The 21,396-nt window shown below is 40.8% G+C and overlaps 2 protein-coding genes across 2 annotated transcripts in view; one reads left to right on the top strand and one right to left on the bottom strand.

The window, feature by feature from the left end:
* LOC145353852 (calcium-responsive transactivator-like) overlaps positions 1-8,093 on the bottom strand; it is a 58,882-nt gene extending 50,789 nt beyond the window's left edge. The window contains exons 1-2 of the mRNA XM_080204741.1: positions 7,906-8,093; positions 3,428-3,504 (exon numbers count right to left, since the gene is read on the bottom strand). Coding sequence (XP_080060867.1) covers positions 3,428-3,504; positions 7,906-7,974 — 146 coding nt within the window. The 5' untranslated portion in view covers positions 7,975-8,093. The remainder of the gene's footprint in view (positions 1-3,427; positions 3,505-7,905) is intronic.
* Positions 8,094-8,258: 165 nt separating this feature from the next.
* Positions 8,259-20,972, top strand: LOC145353629 (proteasome subunit alpha type-7). The gene is made up of 7 exons (XM_080204399.1): positions 8,259-8,435; positions 11,471-11,597; positions 16,604-16,728; positions 18,259-18,381; positions 19,143-19,262; positions 19,560-19,622; positions 20,776-20,972. Exons 1-7 carry the CDS (start codon positions 8,334-8,336, stop codon positions 20,863-20,865), a joined length of 750 nt encoding a protein of 249 aa, XP_080060525.1. The 5' UTR covers positions 8,259-8,333; the 3' UTR covers positions 20,866-20,972.
* Positions 20,973-21,396: the final 424 nt, after the last annotated feature.

Below are 21,396 nucleotides of genomic sequence, written 5' to 3'. Positions count from 1 at the left end.
AGTGCCACGTAAAAGGTAACACAAGATAAAGGCCCATATCTTTCAAGAAATGATCATCAGATTGCTGCTGTAGTCAAAAATTCCTCGACTCAACACCACGGCACATTGTTGCAAACTTCCTTCAAGAAGCAAAGACAGGACACACAGCCCTTTTACTGCACTAGTTGCCATGTGGCAAGTTTAAAGGTCCAATCTGAATCTTACTGAATGGATAGGTGGATGAGGATAGGTCAGTAAGTGGTAAGTGAGTGAAGTACGTAGGTGGGTAGGTGAGGTTGGCAAATGGGTAATAGTGGCTGAGAAGATTAAGTGGGTGAGCTGAGTGAGGTGTGTGTGGGTCAGTGGATGAATTGGGGAGGTGAGTGATTTGTGTTATATTCATGCATGGGATGTGGTCTTTGCCTGCTTGGCCACATTTTTTACCCATCCCTAATTGCTCCTGAGAAGATGGTTGTGAGAGAAGTGGGGAAGTGGGTAGGTGGCTAAAATGGGAGCTGGGTAAGTTGATCGAGGGGTTGGTGGGGTAGGTGGTTTAGATGGTGGTGGGGGGGTTAGTTGAGTGGCTGTGGGGTTAGAATGGCAGATGGATGTTCAGGGAGCAATTGGGTGGATAAGGGTGGTCAAGGATAGTGATGTCAGGTTGGTGGGGAATCAGGGGGCACTCAAGGAGGGGGAAGAGTAGGAGGTGATTAGTTGGGGGGGTAGGTGGGGGAGCTACTTGGGTTTTTAAAAGATATTAATCTGTCAAACATTTCCTAAGTAACTACCCAAATAAGTACCGCACAATTGTCTGAAAACAATGACTGAGCTCAGAATTTGAAACAGTTGTGGAGGGACCCAGGAACAGGGGAATTCCAATCACAAGCTGAAACTTCCTGGGCAATTCCAGTGAAGTTGAACATGTCAGAATTTTTATAGGTTCCCAACAAACACCATTGTTCATACATCCAGTCTCTGACAACCCAGCCCATGTACTCATGGTGTTAGGGGTGATATAGGATTGGCCTAGTAACAGGAAGCAGGGAATTGGGATAAATAGGTCATTTTCACTACATTCTGCACCCTTTCCTTTCTTTCTCCCTTATGTACTCTATGAATCCCCCTCAAAATAAGGGGGAGCAGATTTAGGACTGAGTTGAGGAGGAACTTCATCACACAAAGGGTTGTGAAATCTGTGGAATTCTCTGCTCAGGGAAGCAGTTGAGCCTACCTCATTAAACGTTTTTAAGGCAAGGATAGATAAATTTTTGAATAGTAAAGGCATTAAGGGTTATGGTGAGTGGGCGGATAAGTGAGCTGAGTCCATGAAAAGATCAGCCATGATCTTATTGAATGGCAGGGCAGGTTCGAGGGGGCCAGATGATCAACTCCTGCTCCTAGTTCTTATGTTCTTATGAATGGTCTGCTTTGTCTGTGTAGTGCACGAAACAGTACTTTTCACTGTTTACTAATATATGTGACACTAATAAATCAAAACAAAATCATTTTCAGCTTAGCAAACAGTAAATAATGGAGTGTCCCAAGGGCTTGCGCTGCAACTATTTACATTCTATGTTAATTGCTAAACTGACTGTGTTGTGGCCATATTTGCTGATGATGCAAAAATAGATGGGATAACAAGCTATGGGGAGGATACAATGGTCCTGATTTTACTGGCATGGCCATCTGACGTGAGTAAGATTGCATCCGAGGCCAACAGAGAATGCCACTCTGCGAGCCTCGCCTACCCCAATTTCGGCACAGCCGCGCCGGTAAAATCAAGGCTAATGAGTCTATTAAGTGCGTGGGCAAAAATTTGGCAGATAGAGTGTAATTTGTGAAGATGTGATGATGTCCACTTTGGCAGGAAGAATAGAAAAGCAGAATATTATTTAAACGGAGAGACTGCAAAATGCAGTACAGAAGGATCTGGGTGTCCTTGTACATGAACCATAAAAAGGTGGCTCACAGGTACAACAATTAATTAGGTAGATAAATCAAATGTCAGCCTTTATTGTAAGTATAAGAATAGGGAAATCTTACTATAAATATACAGGACACTGGTGAGACTGCACCTGGAGTGTTGTGTACATTTCTGGTCTCCTTACTTATACACTTGCATTGCTGCTTCAGCAGATTGGATCTACACTCATTGGGGTTTAGAAGAATGAGAGACAATCTTATTGAAACATGTAAGATTCTGATGGGGGGAGAGGGGGGAGAGGGTAGCTTGATTTTCGATTGACAAGGGGGTAAAGGGTTAAGGGGGTCAGGCAGAAAAATGGAGTTCAGGCCATAATGAGATTAAGGCTACAATTAGTCATGATCTTATTGAATGGCATAGCAGGCTCGAAGGGCTGAATATCCTACTCCTGCTCCTTTTCTCTATGATCATGTCATAGCAAGAAAAAGTTGTGGGAGAAAATACATGATCATGTACCAGCAAAAATTACTGAATGTATTTTAACATGTGCCACTCTGTATGAATGGTTTTGAAATGTTAAGGCTTATGGTGGGAATATTATCAAGTCAGAGTTAAGCCATAAACACAGCTATTAAATCCACACAAAAAAAATTACACTTCAGTATCAAACCTTCTATTGCTGTTACAGTCTTAATCCCATTAACTATATACATATATTGGTAACAGATATAAATATTTGCCAGTAAATCTATATCATTATGTTTAGTTCACACCAAGAGATGCACAGAATCTCAGATTCTCTAGCCTGCAGAAGGAGACCATTTGACCCATCGAGTCTGCACCCACAACAATCCCTTCTAGGCCCTATCCCTCTAACCCCGCATATTTGCCCCACTAATGCCTCTAACCTACACATCTCCCGTAAGGGGCAATTTAGCACGGCCAATGTACCTATCTTTATCCACATCTTTGATCTGTGGGAGAAAACCGGAGCACCAAAAGGAAACCCACGTAGCCACAGGGAGAACATGCAAACGCCACACAAACAGTGACCCAAGCTGGGATTCGAACCCAAGTCCCTGGAGCCGTGAAGTGGTAACTGAATATGAGTACAACAGAACTAGGAAAAAAATATTGGGAAGTTAAGCATATAGATTAGACAAAAATCAGCATGGTGCGGCTCTAGTAGCCTTAATGATCTCATGACACATGATCCCTACACCTTTGTCTCAGGTCTGATATTGTCACTGTTTGCTATTAATTAATAACTATCATTTTTAAAGCCCAATCCTAAATTGAATACATTGTATTATCTTTATATGTTCCCTCACCATCATACCTTTCCCTAAGCAACCTTTTTCAATTCTTACAACCTCTCATACATATAAATATCAGGTCCTTTGTATTCACAAACGCAGAGACATTGCTTAAGGTTTTTTTTTACAGTATTGGGGACATTACCCAAGCCTGTGATTTGCTTTTAATTTACTTCAAACCAAGTGCAAAATGACAAAGGAAACTTACTGAGAACATTCTGCAGTTTTGCCTTTACTCTGGTAATCCATGATACACTGTATCAAATGATTGTTTTCATCCAACATCTAAAATCAAAGATCATTAGAAATTTTTAGTTACATTGTGGTGCTAAAATTGAAATGTTACACAATGTTACAGCTGATTTAATGCTTCCACATTTAAATATTCACTTCATTAGTGTATGGTACCATTGAGCAAACTAAAATGACATTAGAAGAATAGTTTGCAATTGTTACCTCATTTGAAACCACATGACTGCCATATTTTGCATTGTTTGAGTTGATGCTCAACAGTATGATTACAACCTGTCTTAAAAACCATAGGTTTCCTACTCAAAAAAGTACTACAGTCTGTTTTGGCCTCCAGACCCACATCATCAGAATGTATAGATTGGAGTGCTATGTTGGAGTTCAGTAAGAAGTCTCACAACACCAGGTTAAAGCCCAACAGGTCTATTTGGAATCACAAGTTTGCGGAGAGTTCCTCCTTCATCAAGTGAAAGCTCCAAAAGCTCATGATTCCAAGTAAACCTCTTGGACTTTAACCTGGTGTTGTGAGACTTCTTACTGTGCCCACCCCAGTCCAACGCTGGCATCTCCACTCTGAGTTCCAAAGTGGCTTCCAGCCTACAAATGATGCTGTCTTCTGTTGGTAGCTGAGACACTTTTAAGCTGAAAGTAACAAATATATTCATCAACCATAACAAAAAGTTTTCAAAGAACTTCCTTCACAAATTTTACAAAATATAGGATCATGGCTTTGAACATACTCTTTGATTATCTGGACCAAGTATCAATTTGTTGTAATGGAAGAAGGTGATTCTTCTTTTCTAAAACTGTACCAATTATTCACTGGAATTCAGCCGTGCCATAGCTGGAATTCAGAAGAACACCAATCCAGTTCATCAGTAAGAGTGAGCCAATTTAGTTTTGCTTGAAGTTTGAAAATTTGTGGTGAGGATGACATAGGGCGCGATCTTACCTGCCATTCATGCCACACTCTCACTGTAGCGAGGTTGGAGAGTTTGGCAGCCCAAGCCAAATCTCCGTTCGCTGCAGCAGGGTGGGAAAATCCCAATGGCATGAACAGTGATAAGGTTCTCACCAAAGAGTCTACAGAGGGATATAGACAGGTTAAGTGAGCGGGCAAATATTTGGCAGATAGAATATAATGTAGGAAAATATGAAGTTATGCACTTTGGTAGGAAGAATATAAAGGAGTTGAATATCATGTAAATGGAGAAAGGTGGCAAAAAGTTGCACCATAACGGAATTTGTGGATCTTTGTGCATAGATCACAAAAAACTAGCTTGCAAGTTCAGCAGGTAAATGTAAGGTTAGCTTTTATTTCAAATGAATGGAGTATAAGAATAGGGAAGTCTTAGACTACACCTGGAATACTGTGAATACTTTTGGCCCCTTATCTAAGGAATGATACATTGGCATTAGAGGCAATCTAGAGAAAGTTTACTAGGTTGATTCCAAATATGGAGGATTATTTTTAAGAGGAGAGATTGAATATTTTGGGACTGTTCTCACTGGAGTTAAAAAAAAGGGTTGACTTTATAGACACATATAGGATTCTCAGGGGGCTTGACAGGCTAGATACTGAGAGATTGCTTCCCCTTATGGGAGAGCCTAAGGCCAGAGTGCATCATCTCAGAGTAAGGGGTCACCCATTTAAAACAGAGATGAGGTGGAATTTCTTCTCTCAGAGGGTAGTGAATCTGCAGAATTCTTTACTGTGGACGCTGGATCATTAAGTATGTTCAAAGCTGAAAGGGAAAGATTTTTAATCAGTAAGGCAATCAAGAGTAATGAAGGTAAGGAGAGAAGAGTGTGGTTGAGGATTATATCTGATTAGTCACAATCTCATTGAATAGTGGAGTAGACTCGATGGGCTAAATGGCCTACCTTTGCTCTTCCATCTCATGGTCTTATGCTGGGATAGACATTTAAGGATTTGAGAAGTATTGTATGTTGCCTCTCAGCTATGATGTACATGTTTTAGTGAAATCCAGTGACTCAACAAAATATAAATAAAATTGGCACTGGTGTTCTTGCTAATTATTCAGTACTTGGTGTTTACAAGATTTCATCCTGCATCAATGCCCAGTTCCCTTCTTGAACATTAGTCAGCTCTGGAGGTTCTGCTCTCTGACAAAAAATATGAAGTTAAATGGAGTGCAGTAAAATCCTACCTTTGTACATTAATTTTCTGGAAGAGAAAATATTGTCAGAATGTTAACAGTTGCAAATAGCATGGAACTCGGGAATGGGTGAAAGCTCAAGCAGTCTTAGAAAATTATTGGTTCACGTGGTTTGCACACATAAAATGATAAAACCTTCATCGGTTTAAGATAGTTAAATTAACTCAATCATTCAAATGGCTGTCATTCATTCCCTTCTTATTGCATTCATTCTTTTTGTCATTTAATCCCGTCCTCACCCTATCAAACCTCTAACTTTGACAAAGGGGTCATCTGGACTCGAAATGTCACCTCCTTTCTCCCCTTACAGATGCTGCCAGAGCTGCTCAGATTTTCCCTTTTGATCCCTCTAACTTTTGCTAGTTCTGACAAAAGGTCAGCAAGAGTTAATTCTGTTCCTCTCTCCACAGATACTGTCGGAGCTGCTGCGTATTTCCAGCACCCGCAAATGTTGTCGTGCACTCCTGATTATTTTGATGCTAAACTCAAATTGCGCATTCACTTGCGTAGTTCAAGTTGTCAAGTGAAATCTATCTTATTTGCAGGTGAACACACACCCTCCCTTCCCAGAAGAAGAAAGGTGGCAAAGAAAAGCTGCTGAAAACAGCGAAAATATACAAATATTAATAATCCATATAAAATATTTTTGTTCCAACAAATTAAAGGGAGGAAGAGAGAGAAGTCAACATTTTTTTAATTTTACTGTTTGACCTGTGATCAGATGTGTTGCAGTTTGAGGATACTGTTCGTGGCAAATAATGAGTGCACTCCTGTTACAGTGTTATGAAATTGAACGATAGTGATCTGATTAACTGGCCACCCGTTCCTTTTTACTGCGGCCAACCCTTCACACACACACACACACACACACAAGTGAAATGCAGTTAGCATGAGGGAGATTGTTCACGTCGCCAGTGACAGAAACAAATACGAAGCGGTGGGTGTTTAGCAACAATGCTCCTTGTCCATCGGATGGCAGCACGATGGGTTTTACTGAACAGGATGCTGATGAGGTGTTGATTGCTGTCTGCACTGACACCTTTTCTTCTTCGCCATTATTAATCCGCCAAACTACCAATGTCTCTCCCACTCCCCCCCCCCTACTTAACACAAACCACCACCAGCCCACTTACCTATTCCATCGACATCAGCACCTTTCCCCACCAAATACAGAACCCAAATACAGAATCGAATGCCATACACCATCACGATAAAAGTTTGGAGGTTTTCAGCTTGATGTAGGGGGAATGAAAGATCAGAAAGGAGAAAAATCAAATGCTTGGCCACTCACAGTATCGTCATTCCCAGATAAGGTTATGAAAGGATAAAGCACCTGAAGGAGCTCCACTGAGTGCTGAGAAAATACCTCTCTGTCCTTTCAAAAAAAAGATTTTCAAGTTTCAGTTCATTACTTAGCTTGAAAATGTAATATGTGATACTATTTTCATTTTAGACCTAATTTGGAACAAAAAATGCCCCAAATTTATACAATTTCGACGTCCCCATTCCTCACCAAAAGTAGCACTTTTATTAATCAATCAATTACTGATCGCATCGTTTAACACATCATCCATTCTACATACAAAATGCATTTTGTTTTGCAGCTTCGTTTAAAATTGCATTCTTTTTTTTCAGGAAACGCACAAGAGAAATGAAATCATTTTAAGTGGCTTTATCGGCACGCTCAGATTCCAGCCCCTGCAAAGAGCACTGTATACAAGTACACTGCACATTTGATGTTATTTTATTTAAACGCACGTTTAAAAAAAATCACGTGTCAATAATAGAGATGCAATCGTTTTTATTTTGCCAAGCAGATGTTATTTCTCCCCATTGATCTTTTTTTTTACAAACAGAGAGAGGGAGAGAAAATATGAAATCTATATTTGTGCCTCAAATGAAATTAAACAGTGCATTGGCTTCTTTAACCCCCGTTGCCCCCATGTGTCTGCACTATCACACCTTGCTTTGTTCATAGCTTGCTGCATTCGCAACCCTGGTGGGGAGAGAGAGGAGAAGGGAATCACTAGTGTCCCCAAGCAGGATCTTAAAATGATCAAAAACGACACCTCAAAATTGAGAGACAGAGAGATGGCACATTTCTCCCCTCCACACACACACACACACAAAAAGAGAGCAATAAAATGCAATTTGGAAATGACAATTTGGACGATTTTTCGTGAATTGAAGGGAAAAAATGAAATTTGTAGATTTCCCACCAAAGGATAACTAAATATGAAATAACAAGACGTTTTACCTTTTGAATGGTGGCTTGAGTGACCTCCCCTTTCCCCCGTTGGCGAGCTGATGCAAAGGCCACAGACATGATTTTTTTCTCTCTCTCTCTCTTGCAAGAGATCGCAATATATGTATATAAATGAAATAATGTAATTCCGGATGGTGCAGATGCAGCCCCAGTTGATGGCAGATCCAGTGGTTGGGGACAGGGGCTGTGCAGAGAGCAGTGTGGCTGCAGCTGCTGTTTAAAGGGATGGAGGAGAGAGCGAGAGCTCTTACACACACACACACATACACACACCAACCAACCCTCCCCTCCCGGGACAGTGGTAGCGTCCAAACGGAAGGGGCGGGCGAGGTGATTCGGCGTTTCTGAGCGAGGAGGAGGGGGGGGGAGGTTTGCTTTCGGTTTCGCTCTACACCGTCGTTGTTGCCGCTGGTTGAACCATGAGCGCGAGCTACGACCGAGCCATCACTGTCTTCTCCCCGGACGGGCACCTCTTCCAGGTGGAGTACGCCCAGGAGGCGGTGAAGAAGGGCTCGGCGGCGGTGAGTATTGCTAAAGAGAGGGGACACCCCCCCACCACCCCCCAGAGCCAAGTTTCCTCCCGGTGGAATGAAGTCGCGGCCTTTTGCAGCCTTGCCCTCAGAGAGAAGGAAGCTTACAGCCCAACCTCTTGTGTTCAGTTTCAGAAACATTTATTTGTTCAATATTTTGCTTTAATGAAGCCCAACCAGGAAGGAATTCTGATTCACCAAAACTGCAGAGTCACTGGGACTCCTGTGCACAGATGTCCAGGCCGGTGTTCTTGAGATCTGAAGGATTCATTTGCAACTCCCCATGCAACTTTCATTCCTGACTTCCTGTCTAGCCCAAGTAAGGGACTCCCTCACTTCATCGATCCATCTCCTTGCAGTGCCCAGGCTCCTCTAGTGCCCACCATCTGAACTGCACCATCCCCTTCCTCTCCCCCCTCCCCAATAACCATTACTACTGATTTTTGACCTGAGGAAGGAGCAGTGCTCCAAAAGTTCGTGACTCCAAATAAACGTGTCAGACTTTAACCTGTGAGAGTGGGGCTTGGGTGGCATTGTGGTCTGTGCAGACTCGATGGGCCAAATGGCCTTCTACATTGTGGGGATTCTATGATTCTTACTGTGTTTTCCCCCCCTCCCCCAGTCCAATGCCAGCATCCCCACATCATATCAACTTTTAGTGAACATTTTTCTTAATTAATGAAAAAGGATTCATAGAATCCCTATCGTGCAGAAGACCATTTGGCCCATGGAGACTGCACTGACAACAATCCCACTCAGGCCTTATACCTGTAACTGCACAGGTTTGCCCTGCTAATCCCTTTGACACTAAGGGGCAATTTAGCATGACCAATCAACTTAACCCGCACATCTTTGGTGTGTGGGAGGAAACCGGAGCACCCGGAGGAAACTCACACAGATATGGGGAGAACATGCAAACTCCACAAACACACAATCATCCGAGGTTGGAATTGAACCTGGGTCCAAGGCTGGAATTGAACCCGGGTCCCTGACGCTGTGAGGCAGCAGTGCTAACCTCTGTGCCACCATGCTGCCCCTCGTGCACCACAGGGATTGCAGCATTTAGCCTTGTTAGTTCTGGTGCCTTTTGAGATTGTTTGGAAAATAAGAACCTGATTTCTTTAACAACAAACTGATTCCTGTTACTGTACCATGATTTAGGACTATGATGACATGTTCTTTATGTCATGCTATTTAGCAATGAGTTCTGAACTGTTAATTCAATATTATAGGTGGCACAGTGGTTAGCACTGCTACCTCACAGCACCAGTCACCCGGGTTCAATTCTGGTCTTGGGTCATTGTCTGTGTGGACTTTGCATGTTCTCCCTGTGTCTGCATGGATGTCGTTTGGGTGCTCTGCTTCCTCCCAAAAGATATGTGGGTTAGGTTGATTGGCCATATAAAATTGCCCCTTAATGTCAGGGGAATTAGCAGGATTAGTACATGTGGTTAATGGGATAGGACCTGGGTGGGTTTGTTGTCAATGCAGGCTCAGTGGGCTGAATGGCTGCCTTCTGTACTGTAGGAATTCAATGATTTCTATGATTATTTGTCGGAAGGCGGCAAGCTTGGGGATCATGGAATGATCCCTTCAAGTGTTTGATAAAAATATAGCAATACCTGTATTAGCACATGATGCCACGTATATTCAGCTTGAATCATTGAAAAATGAAGAAGAATTATTAATTGAGTCTTGCTTTTATGCTTTAGCAGGTGTGTATATATTGCAGGAAGAGAGTAAATTGTTTTCTGAATATACAAGTCAGTTACATCCTTGGCTATTAGTTCAGCAGGATTTAAGATTCCCAGTAGACCAGCGAGGCACTACCTCTTCTTAACTGACAAAACAGAAAACTGATTTGTCAAAGGGGGCTTCCGCAGTAATTACCTAGTACGAGTTCAGAATTGAGTAACAGAAATGTTGTTCACCACATTATCAAATTTTGCCATATTTGATTACACTGGAATCACAAGTACTGCATAATCACCAGATCTTCCTCTAGTTAAATCTCAATCTGAATAGTGTATAGTAGTTAATCAGTTTACCAGAAAGAACATTTTAGAATAATATCAACTAAACATATATTCCTGAGCATTTTCTTTTTCAAAGCATGATAGATTTTGTTTTGTATGGTGTAACATGGGTTTTCTCCCACAGTCCAAAAGACATGCTGATTAGGTGCATTAGCTATGCTTAATTCTCCCTTGTGTACCCAAACAAACACCAGAGTGTGGCGATTCAGGGATTTTCACAGCAACTTCATTGCAGTGTTAATGTAAGCCTACTTGTGACTAATAAATAAACCAAGTCCACATACCTTTGCCCTAAATCCCATAAATACTTTTAGTTAATCAAAGCATTTTAAATTTAACTTGGTAGGCGACTAAGTTTAAGTATTTATTAGTGTCACTAGTAGACTTACATTAACATTGCAATGAAGTTACTATGAAAATCCCCTGATACCCACGCTCTGATGCCTGTTCGAGTACACTGAGGGAGAATTTAGCACAGCCAATGCACCTAATCAGTATGTCTTTCGGACTGGGGAAGGAAATCGGAGTGCCCGGAGGAAACCCATGCAGACATGGGAAAACATGCAGAGTCTGCACCGACAATGATCCAAGCTGGGAATCGAACCTGGGTTCCTGGCTTTGTGAGACAGTAGTGCTAACTACTGTGCCATCCCTATAATATATAATATAAAATGATAATAGATTCTAGTTTCTCTTTAGGGAGTTTTAATACAATTCCAACCATCATGTAAAATGATTATAACTTTGCACCAGTGCTGAAATTATACTGTAAATGCAGAATATCTTGACTTCTCTTAGGAAAACAGTAGTGTCAATCCAGAGAAACAGTATAAACATTTACGTTTTAACTCATGATAGGACCTGTGAGCATTTGTCTGTGAATGCAGCTTTGAAAACTATTTTGCACTTTACACACATTGCATTTACACATCAGTAGTCATGTAAAATGATAACATTTTGAAACTAACTCTTTAATATTTCATGTGATAGGTTGGTGTTCGAGGAAAAGAAATTGTTGTTCTTGCAGTGGAAAAGAAATCTGTAGCCAAATTACAGGATGAAAGAACAGTAAGGAAGATCTGTATACTGGATGACAATGTTTGCATGGCTTTTGCAGGTGAATATTGCTTCCTCTAATGTTGAACATTTGGGACTACTTGAGTCACTCAAATCTAGTTAAATATTTCTTTATAATTGTTTCTTTTAAATCATGATGATCAGTCACTGATCTGTATTAAGTTAAGCTTATCTCAGCCAGGGAAACTGGCTTCAGTGCCACATAAGAAAGAATAATGAGAAACAATTAAACAATGGCATGGATGTATGTTCAAGAAAGTGTCTTGGATCTTTTTTCAGTGGTGTAATGCTGGCAACTGTTTATGGCACAAGTGATTGTATTGGAATGCCAAGTCTGACTCTGTTTCCTAAGTTTAACTGCACATGTGGATGCTAGTGTCCAACTTAGTGTTTAATAACAAGTGAGCACTGTGTGCCTTATCACTGCTCTTACCTCAAAGCCCCAGCCACACTTTGCCCCATTTTGACAAGTTTATTTGAAGCAGATTAATTAACTTCAGTCAGTACCCACTAGATTCTACAATATTGGAACAGAAGTAGGCCATTTAGGTATTTTCCACCATTAAGTGTAGTTATGGCTAATCCATGACCTAATGGGATGGCACAGTGGTTAGCACTGCTGCCTCACAGCGTCACAGATCCGGGTTTGATTCCCGGCTTGGGTCACTGTCTGCATGGAATGTGCACGTTCTCCCCATGTCTGCATTGGATTTCCTCTGGGTGCTTCCGTTTCCTCCCCCAGTCCGAAAGACGTACCGATTAGGTGCATTGGCTATGCTAAATTCTCCCTCGGTGTACCCAAACAGACACCAGAGTGTGGCGACTAGGGGATTTTCACAGCAACTTCGTTGCAATGTTAATGTAAGCCTACTTGTGATTAATAAATAAACTAAGTCCACATGTCCACCTTTGCCCTATATCCCTAAAATATCTTTGGTTAATCAAAATCTATCAGTCTTATATTTAAAGTTAACGATTGAATTAGCATTGGTTGCTATTTGCAGAAAAGATTTCATAGCGTCATAGAGGTTTACAGCATGGAAACGGGCCCTTTTACCCAATTTGTCCATGCTGCCTTTTTTTTAAACCCCTAAGCTAATCCCAATTGCCCGCATTTGGCCCATATCTCTCTATACCCATTTTACCCATGTAACTATCTAAATGCTTTTTAAAAGACAAAATTATACCCATCTCTACTACTATCGCTGGCAGCTTGTTCCAGACACACTCCACCCTCTGTGTGAAAAAATTGTCCTTCTGGACACTTTTGTATCTCTCCCATCTCACCTTAAACCTATGCCCTCTAGTTTTAGACTCCCACATCTTTGGGAAAAGATATTATCTATCTAACTGATCTATACCCCTCATTATTTTATAGACCTCTATAAGATCACCCCTCAGCCTTCTACGCTCCAGAGAAAAAAGTCTCAGTCTATCCAGCCTCTCCTTTTAACTCAAACCATCAAGTCCTGGTAGCATCCTAGTAAATCTTTTTGGCACTCTTTTTGGTTTAATAATATCCTTTCTATAATAGGATGACCAGAGTTGCACACTGTATTTCAAGTGTGTCCTTACCAACGTGTTATACAACTTCAACCAGATGTCCCAACCCTACAATTCAATGTTCTGAGCAATGAAACCAAGTATCTTGAATGTCTTCATCACCACTCTGTCCACCTGTGATTCCACTTTCAAGGAACTATGCACATATACCCCTAGATCTTTTAGTTCTGTAACTGTTCCCAATGCCCTACCATTAACTGAGTAAGTCTTGCCTTGTTCAATCAATCAAAATGTATCACCTTGCATTTATCTAGATTAAATGCCAAATAACAGTGGACTCAGCACTGATCCCTGAGGCACACCACTAGTCACAGGCTCCAATTTGAAAAACAATCCTCTACAACCACCCCTTGGCTTCTGTCAAAAAGCCAATTTTGCATCCATTTAGATACCCTCACCCTGGATCCCGTGAGATTTAACCTTATGCAACAACCTACCACGCGATACCTTGTCAAAGGCCTTGCTAAAGTCCATGTGGACAGTGTCAACTGCACTTCCCTCATCTACCTTCTTACTTACCTCTTCAAAAACCTCAATCAAATTTGTGAGATGTGATTTTCCACTCACAAAGCCATGCTGACTGTCCCTAATTAATCCTTGCATCTCTAAATTCCTGTAGATACTGTCTCTCAAAATACTTTCCAATAATTTACCCACTACAGATGTGAGGCTCACTGGCCTGTAGTTCCCAGGCTTTTCCCTGAAGCCCTTTTTAAACAAGGGCACAACATTTGCCACCCTCCAATCTTAAGGCAACTCACCCGTGACTATTGATGATTCAAATATCTCTGTAGGAGACCTGCAATTTCCTCCCTAGCCTCCCACAACGTCCTGGGATACACTTTATCAGGTCCCAGGGATTTATCTACCTTGATGTGCTTTAAGACTTCCAGCACCTCTTTCTCTAAAATATGTACACACCTCAAGACATCACTTTATTTCCCCAAGTTCCCTAACATGCATGCTTTTCTCAACAGTAGATACTGATGAGAAATATTCATTTAGGATCCAACCCATCTCTTGTGGATCTGCACATAGATGACTTGTTGATTGTTAAGAGGCCCTCTTTCTGTGAAGAAGTATATCCTAATGTCACTCTTGAAAAATGTGGCTTTTTTTAATATTATGTCCCTGGTCTTAGACTTGCAAGCAATTAAAATAGTTTCTTCCAATATCCCTGTTCCCTTTGAAATTTTGATGAAATCACTGCATAACCTTCTAAATTCTAGGAAATATAACCCTGGTTTGTACAGTCTCTCCTAATTTAACACTTGTAGTCCAGGTATCGTTCTAGTAGATTAAAAGCAAAATATTGCTCATGTTAGAAATCAAGCGCTTGAAATACTCAGTGGATCTAGCAGCATGTGGCCAGACAATCAGAGTTAATATTTTGAGTTGAATGTGATTCTTAAGTTCTGAAAAGTCATATTTAACTTGAAACATTATCATTTGAGTAAATCTACACTGTACTCCCTCCAAGGCCAATATATTCTTCCTAAGGTGTGGTGCTTAGAACTTCTGTGGTCTAACCAGGGCTTTATACAGCTTCGCATGACTTCTACCTCCCTATGTTCTTGTGCTCTTAACATCACCAAGGCTATCCTTTCCCCTCATGCTATTTTTCCTGTAAATCTTATAACCTGGTGTATTTAGTACCTAGTCTTGACTGTCTTTTGGTCATGTGTCTGTAAAGATTCTAATTTTTTAACCTGTAGTTGAATCTGCGCCCACAGTTTATTCAGTTTGTTTCTTTTACTCTTTGCATTTGTATAAAGAATGCTTATTTGGGCCACTGGCCTTAAGTTGCTCTGTTGCCCTAACATTTTACTCACACTCATTTCTTCTTTTTACTCCCCTCCATATCAGTTCACATGTGTTTCATGTGAAAATCCAGAGATCATAACTCTTGAGAGATCATTCTTCAATTTAGTAATTTAGTCCCCAGTTCCTGGTACTCTCCAAACAAAGCCTCTTGCCTACTCTCCCATGTTCTCAGCCACATCATTGGATCAGGTCAGATCCTTCCCCTCCCTTTCCTATATCTTTTCAAGCCAGTTTGAGTTGTTACTTACCTTGGCACCAGTGAGGCAAAGGCAGTATACTACATGGGACACCCAGTCTTTCTTAGAGTAATATTCCTTGAAATATTGAATCGTCTACAATTACCACATTACGCTTCCCTTCCTTCTGCTCCTCTTTGCAGACAGCCACCTGCTCCAAAGAGCAATGGTCAGCATTCTGACTGTTCCTATCTGTATTTCCTATCCGCACAAGTAACAAGAACATGGTATCTGTTGGATCAATTTCTATATATCTTTGCTCTCTTTCTTACCTGTGTTCCCATTGCTCTCTATATTATGTAAGGTATACAGTACAAAATGTGTGCCTCTCTTCACAGTGTGACCAAGATCTGGAGAAACTGTCCAGCTATTTCTTTCCCCCTCCCTATATGTCTTAGTGTCTCCAACCACCCCACTCCCAGCCCAATAACTCTGAACCAAGGAGATTAAAGATGGAGATGTGTTCACTCTGGACTGTTTGTTTGTCCACAAACTCCACATACATCAGTCCAGACACTTAACTAGCTCTGACGTATTTTAGTCCAGATTATTTACATCAATTTTTAATTATGTAAGCTTTCTTCTGCTAACTTAATTAAATCACTGGAGAAATAATTATTCTTACTGCCTCAAGCTGATAGGAACCATTCCGAGTATTGGTGGCAAATTGCAGCACCTCCTGCTCCTTGGCACTGAATTTCCACTCCTGCTTCTTCCAAATTCCCAGTCTCTGCTCATAGTGCATTTCATTACAACAACAGTTCGGGCAGACTTCGCGTATTCCATCATGAATAGGACGGCACGGTGGCACAGAGGTTAGCACTGCTGCCTCACAGTGCGAGGGACCCAAGCTTGATTCCTGGCTTGGGTCAATGTCTGTGTGGAGTTTGCACATTCTCCCTGTGTCAGCGTGGATTTCCTCCGGGTGCTCCAGTTTCCTCCCACAGTCCAAAAGACATGCTGGTTAGGTGCATTGGCCATGCTAAATTCTCCCTCAGTGTACCCAAACAGGTGCCAGAGTGTGGTGACTAGGGGATTTTCACAGTAACTTCATTGCAATGTTAATGTAAGCCTACTCATGACACTAATAAATAAAAATAAGTAAGTGGACAAGGAGCACATTAAAGGAGAACTCTTTCTGCAGTTATGTTGAAATATAGGGATAGGTTGATGAAAGTTTCAAATCTGGAAAGGGGAATCTATACTTCTGTGTGATATGCAGTAGCTCTTAAGAACAGGATTGATTCTGGGGAATCCTATATCAGTGGGATTTGATCCTGTTCTAAAATTGAATGAGTTCTAGTTTGCCAAAACTGTAAGATCCAGTTGGACATTATTTATTGTCATTGGAGAACACACTTTTGCATTACTCAGACAGATGAATAATCATTATATCTCAATATATTGTTCTTTATTACGATAGGCCTCACAGCTGATGCCAGGATAGTTATAAATAGGGCTCGTGTAGAGTGTCAGAGCCATCGGCTCACTGTGGAGGACCCAGTCACGGTTGAGTACATCACACGGTACATCGCCAGCTTGAAACAGGTAAATTGAGTTTGTTTGCTGTATATAATCATGTAAGGCACAGCTGCTTACAAAGCTGTTCTGCTTAAGTGGACAGAAAAACTCGTCATGTGTAACCAAATAGTGATCTGATGATTCTTATTCTGTTATCCTAATGCACAAGACTGCAGCATTTGTATTAACCAAACTGCAGTAAACCAGTGTATTGGCCACCTATAAATCAATCTATTTTTTGTTATAATGGATCATTTGCACCTTGACATCTTTGCCTCATGCTTGCAGAATCTGACCAAAATATATGATGAGTAAATTGGTGGGTTGGATTCTATACTTGTCCAACTAGCTACTTGACACCGTAATGATTGTCCCAGGAATTTTAAACTTACGCTTTCAAGCTCTGAAACTTAACATTGGAATTCTATGGGTGGGATTTTTCGCACAATCTGCCATGCGTTTGGCGGTGATGGAGGCGCCTTTGGCCAGTGGTGGGATCGTCTGGTCTCGCTGTTGTTAATGGGGTTACCCGTGCCCCTTGCCACCGTGAAACCCACAGTAGGAGTGTGCCGTTGATGGGACCAGAAGAACCCACCGGCATCAACAGCCAGAAAGTTGCAGTCTACGTTATAGTTTTCCATACAGAAACTCATAGAGACAAGTGTTTGAGTTCTATTGCTTAATTTATGTTACTAGACAAATCATTTTTAACACAAAACATGCTTTGAAATTATCCATTTTGGTAGCAATAATAGGAAGACAGATTATTACTTGAATGAGTGTAAACTGAGAGAGGTGGATACTCAGCGAGACCTTGGTGTCCTCATACATCAGTCAGTGAAAGTAAGCACACAGGTACAACAGGCAGTCAAAAAGGCAAATGGTATGTTGGCCTTCATAACAAGAGAATTTGAGTATAGGGATAGGGATGTAATTATATAGGGTGTTGGTGAGGCCACACCTGCAGTAATGTGTGCAGTTTTGGTGTCCTTATCTGGAAGGATGCCCTGCCTATAGAGGGAGTACAGTGAAGGTTTACCAGGCTAATATCCTAGGTTGGCATTTCTGTCACATGAGGAGAAACTAAGTCAGTCTGGATTATATTCATTGGTGTTTAGAAGAATGAAAGGGGATCTCATAGAAACTTATAAAATTCTAACTAGGTTAGACAAGGTGGATTCAGAAGGAATGTTCCCAATGATGGGGGACTCCAAAACTAGGGGTCATAGTTTGAGGATAAGGGTTAAACCTTTTAGAGCTGAGGTGAGGAGAAATTTCTTCACCTGGAAGGTGGTGAATACACGGAATTCACTATCTGAGAATGTAGTTGAGACTAAAATATTGTCTGATTTCAAGAAGAAATTAGATATAGCTCTTGGGTCTAAAAGGATCAAAAGATAGTGGGGGGGATCAGGATATTGAATTCAATGATCAGCCATATTCAAAATGAATGGCGTTGCAGGCTCGAAGGGCCAAATGGCCTACTCCTGTTTCGAGTTTCTGTTTCTATATTGGTAATAAAATGTACAGCTAACTTGCACTTTTTCTAATTTACAGCGTTACACTCAAAGTAATGGACGCAGACCATTTGGCATTTCTGCACTTATTGTGGGTTTTGACTTTGATGGAACTCCAAGACTGTACCAAACTGACCCATCAGGCACCTACCATGAATGGAAGGCAAGTAGTTTTGCCAAATTTGGTGGCCCCGGCTACGTTTCTGACAAAGTTGGCTCAGTTTTATTTTCTATACGTTATTTTAGTGCAGTACTTCCTGCGGTCAAGCTCGTGCTAATGCTAATGTTACTATATTTCTTAACAGGGCAGATGAAGGACGTTGTTACTTGGGGCCTTAGGGGTGGCACAGTGATTAGCACTGTTACCTCACAGGTCCAGGGACCTAGTTTCGATTTCCAGCTTGGGTCACTGTCTGTGCAGAGCCTGCACATTCTCCCCGAGTCTGTGAAAGTTTCCTCCTGGTGCTCTGGTTTCCTCCCACAGTCCAAAAGACGTGCTGGTTAGGTGCATTGGCCATGTTAAATTCTCCCTCGGTGACCCCGAACAGATGCCCCAGTGTGGCGACTAGGGGATTTTCACAGTAATTTCATTACACTGTTAATGTGAACCTACTTGTGACGCTAGTAACTTGCAGACACTCGATAGGAATTTATTTCTCCGTCTGGGCTGGATTCAGATGAATGATAGAAAATTTATGTGGTAATTAACTCACTCCCCCTTCCAGACACCAAAAGTGGGACCAATGGAATTCCGAGGCAATACCTAGCAGAAACTTCGGAAGATGTATCTTTGAACAATTTAAGCTCAGAACGGCTTAAGTTCAGAAATTTAATCAGAACAATAGTTTTTGAACCTAGCATCATCTGTTGAGTAGTGAGAACTATACAAATTGCATATCTTTACAACACTTCCTTTGAATTTAGGCCAATGCTATAGGAAGAAGTGCAAAGACGGTCAGGGAATTCCTGGAGAAAAACTACACTGAAGAAGCCACTGCTACGGATAGTGGTACCATAAAGCTTGCCATCAAGGCTTTGCTGGAGGTAAATTATTTTGGTGGAAATGTAATGTCAAATGGGTTTCACTTTGAAACATTGCAATCCTACTATTGTATAACTGCAACGAAATGCATATCAACCTGTAAAATACATTGCATTTAGGAGTTTAGCTTCCTGAGCGTTTGTATTTCTATCAATGTGGGATTCCCTCCCACAAATTACCCCTTTAGTTTCTATGTTAATCTTTATACTGCATTGTATTAAGTTTATAGCTTTGATCTAGATTTTAAGCCTGAATTTTAAAAGGGAAATAAAACTTACTTGCACAAACTGTTTTGTTAGGTTGTACAGTCGGGTGGAAAACACATCGAACTGGCAGTGATGAAGCATGAACAACTCTTGCGGGTAACATTGTAATATTTGTCATCTGCATTGATTGTCTGTCTTTCTGTCTTATATGGTGAGCTGGTCAACCTATTCCTCATTGATTAAGTGTTTAAATCTGCCTCTCTGTTTCTAGTTTTCCGTGTTCGTTACATTAATAAATAATTAAGCAAACCCTTATTTCCCTCCTCTTAGTTTACTAACAAAATTCTACCAATTTAACCATTCATTGGTTAACATACTGTTATGTTATTCATTGGTTAACATACTATACAACTACAGTAGCGGCTGCTCAGTCACTCCACTAAACACTAAATGAGCGTGAAACACAGCAATCGGATTCAAATTTTGCATAAGGTTCATTTTCTTCGTTCATTTATTTCCATTAATCCTCAAATGAAAAGCCACATTTAAACCACCTAAACAACTCAAGTGTACAATCTTAACAATGCATACAGCCCAGAGTCCATGTGTATCTCAATCCAGCACCCTTAGTTGTGCTTGCATGCAGTAGAAACTTGTGGAAGATGCTGGGAAAACTCAGTTCTCCCCTCCAGATAATGCATATATCTGTGTATTCTGGCTTTAAAAAAAAAACACAATCAGGAGAGAGAAGAGTGAACAAGTGAATAATCACACAGTAGAAATCATTTTTGAACAACATCACAAGACTTTAAGACACCACAAGAGTCATTTAAATTGTCAAATTAAGTAATTCAAAGTCTATTAGAATATGTACATTTGGAGAATGAGTGACAGCTAATATGGATACATAATTATATATAATTTAGATATAGCCCTTGGGGCTAAGGGGATATGGTGGGAGGGGGCAGAATCAGGATATTAAATTTGATGATCAGCCATGATCAAGTTGAATGGCACAGCAGGCTTGAAGGACTGAATGGTCTACGCTTCCTTCTGCGTTCTACGTTTTCACAATTCCTTGCAATGTCTGTTAATCATAGAATCCCTACTGTGCAGAAAGAGGCCATTCAGCCCATCAAGCCTGCCAACAACAGTCTCACCCAGGCTCTATCCCTGTAACCCTTGCTAATCTCCCTGACACTAAGAGGCAATTGAGGTTGGCCAATCTGAATTGTAAGACTTGGTCTTGTACAGTTTTAGTATTAATAGACGAAAAAGTTAAATTTTAAGCTTATCTTTGTTTTTGCAGATCTTAAACCCTGAGGAAATTGAGAATTACGTTTCAGAAATCGAAAAAGAAAAGGAAGAAGCTGAAAAGAAGAAGGCACCAAAGACCTAAAACGCCATTAATTAGACATAAGATATGGTTGTGTTTTATCATTGGTAAAAGCTGAACATTCCCCATTTTATGAATTGTCAATCACTTGAATAAATTTAAGAGTTTTACATTGTGTAATTGATATTTTTCCACCTGTTAAAGTCATTGACTTGTGCTCCGCCAGAAATAGTTGAGCTTTTCAGCTTTGGGCTTGCAGCTAGTTTCTAGGTGTGGGAAAAGCACACAAAATAGGGTTTCAGTTTAAAGAACAAAGAAAAGCAATTGGTCTCACTTAATTGACTGAAAATTACAAATTAATTTGATTAGTCATGAATGAAATCTATATCCCAAGTCATTTACCTTCACGTAATTAATTCTGATTATTAGCCATCCACTTCAGTCATTCTTTGGATCCAGCCTGCATTTTTTGTTCTTGTTGAAGAGCATGTTATTGTTTCTCTTAGTACACCCTGTGATGCACAAGGTAAATTTTCGTCCACCCTCACAGTGAAGTTTTTCCTGGAAGAGGTCACTATCCCTGTGAGGCTGTGA

This window comes from Carcharhinus amblyrhynchos, chromosome 16 (genome assembly GCF_965287045.1).
Source record: "Carcharhinus amblyrhynchos chromosome 16, sCarAmb.v2.hapA, whole genome shotgun sequence".
Lineage (NCBI taxonomy): Eukaryota > Metazoa > Chordata > Chondrichthyes > Carcharhiniformes > Carcharhinidae > Carcharhinus > Carcharhinus amblyrhynchos.
Note: the sequence above shows the minus strand (reverse complement) of the source record. Positions and strands in the feature narration are given on the sequence as shown.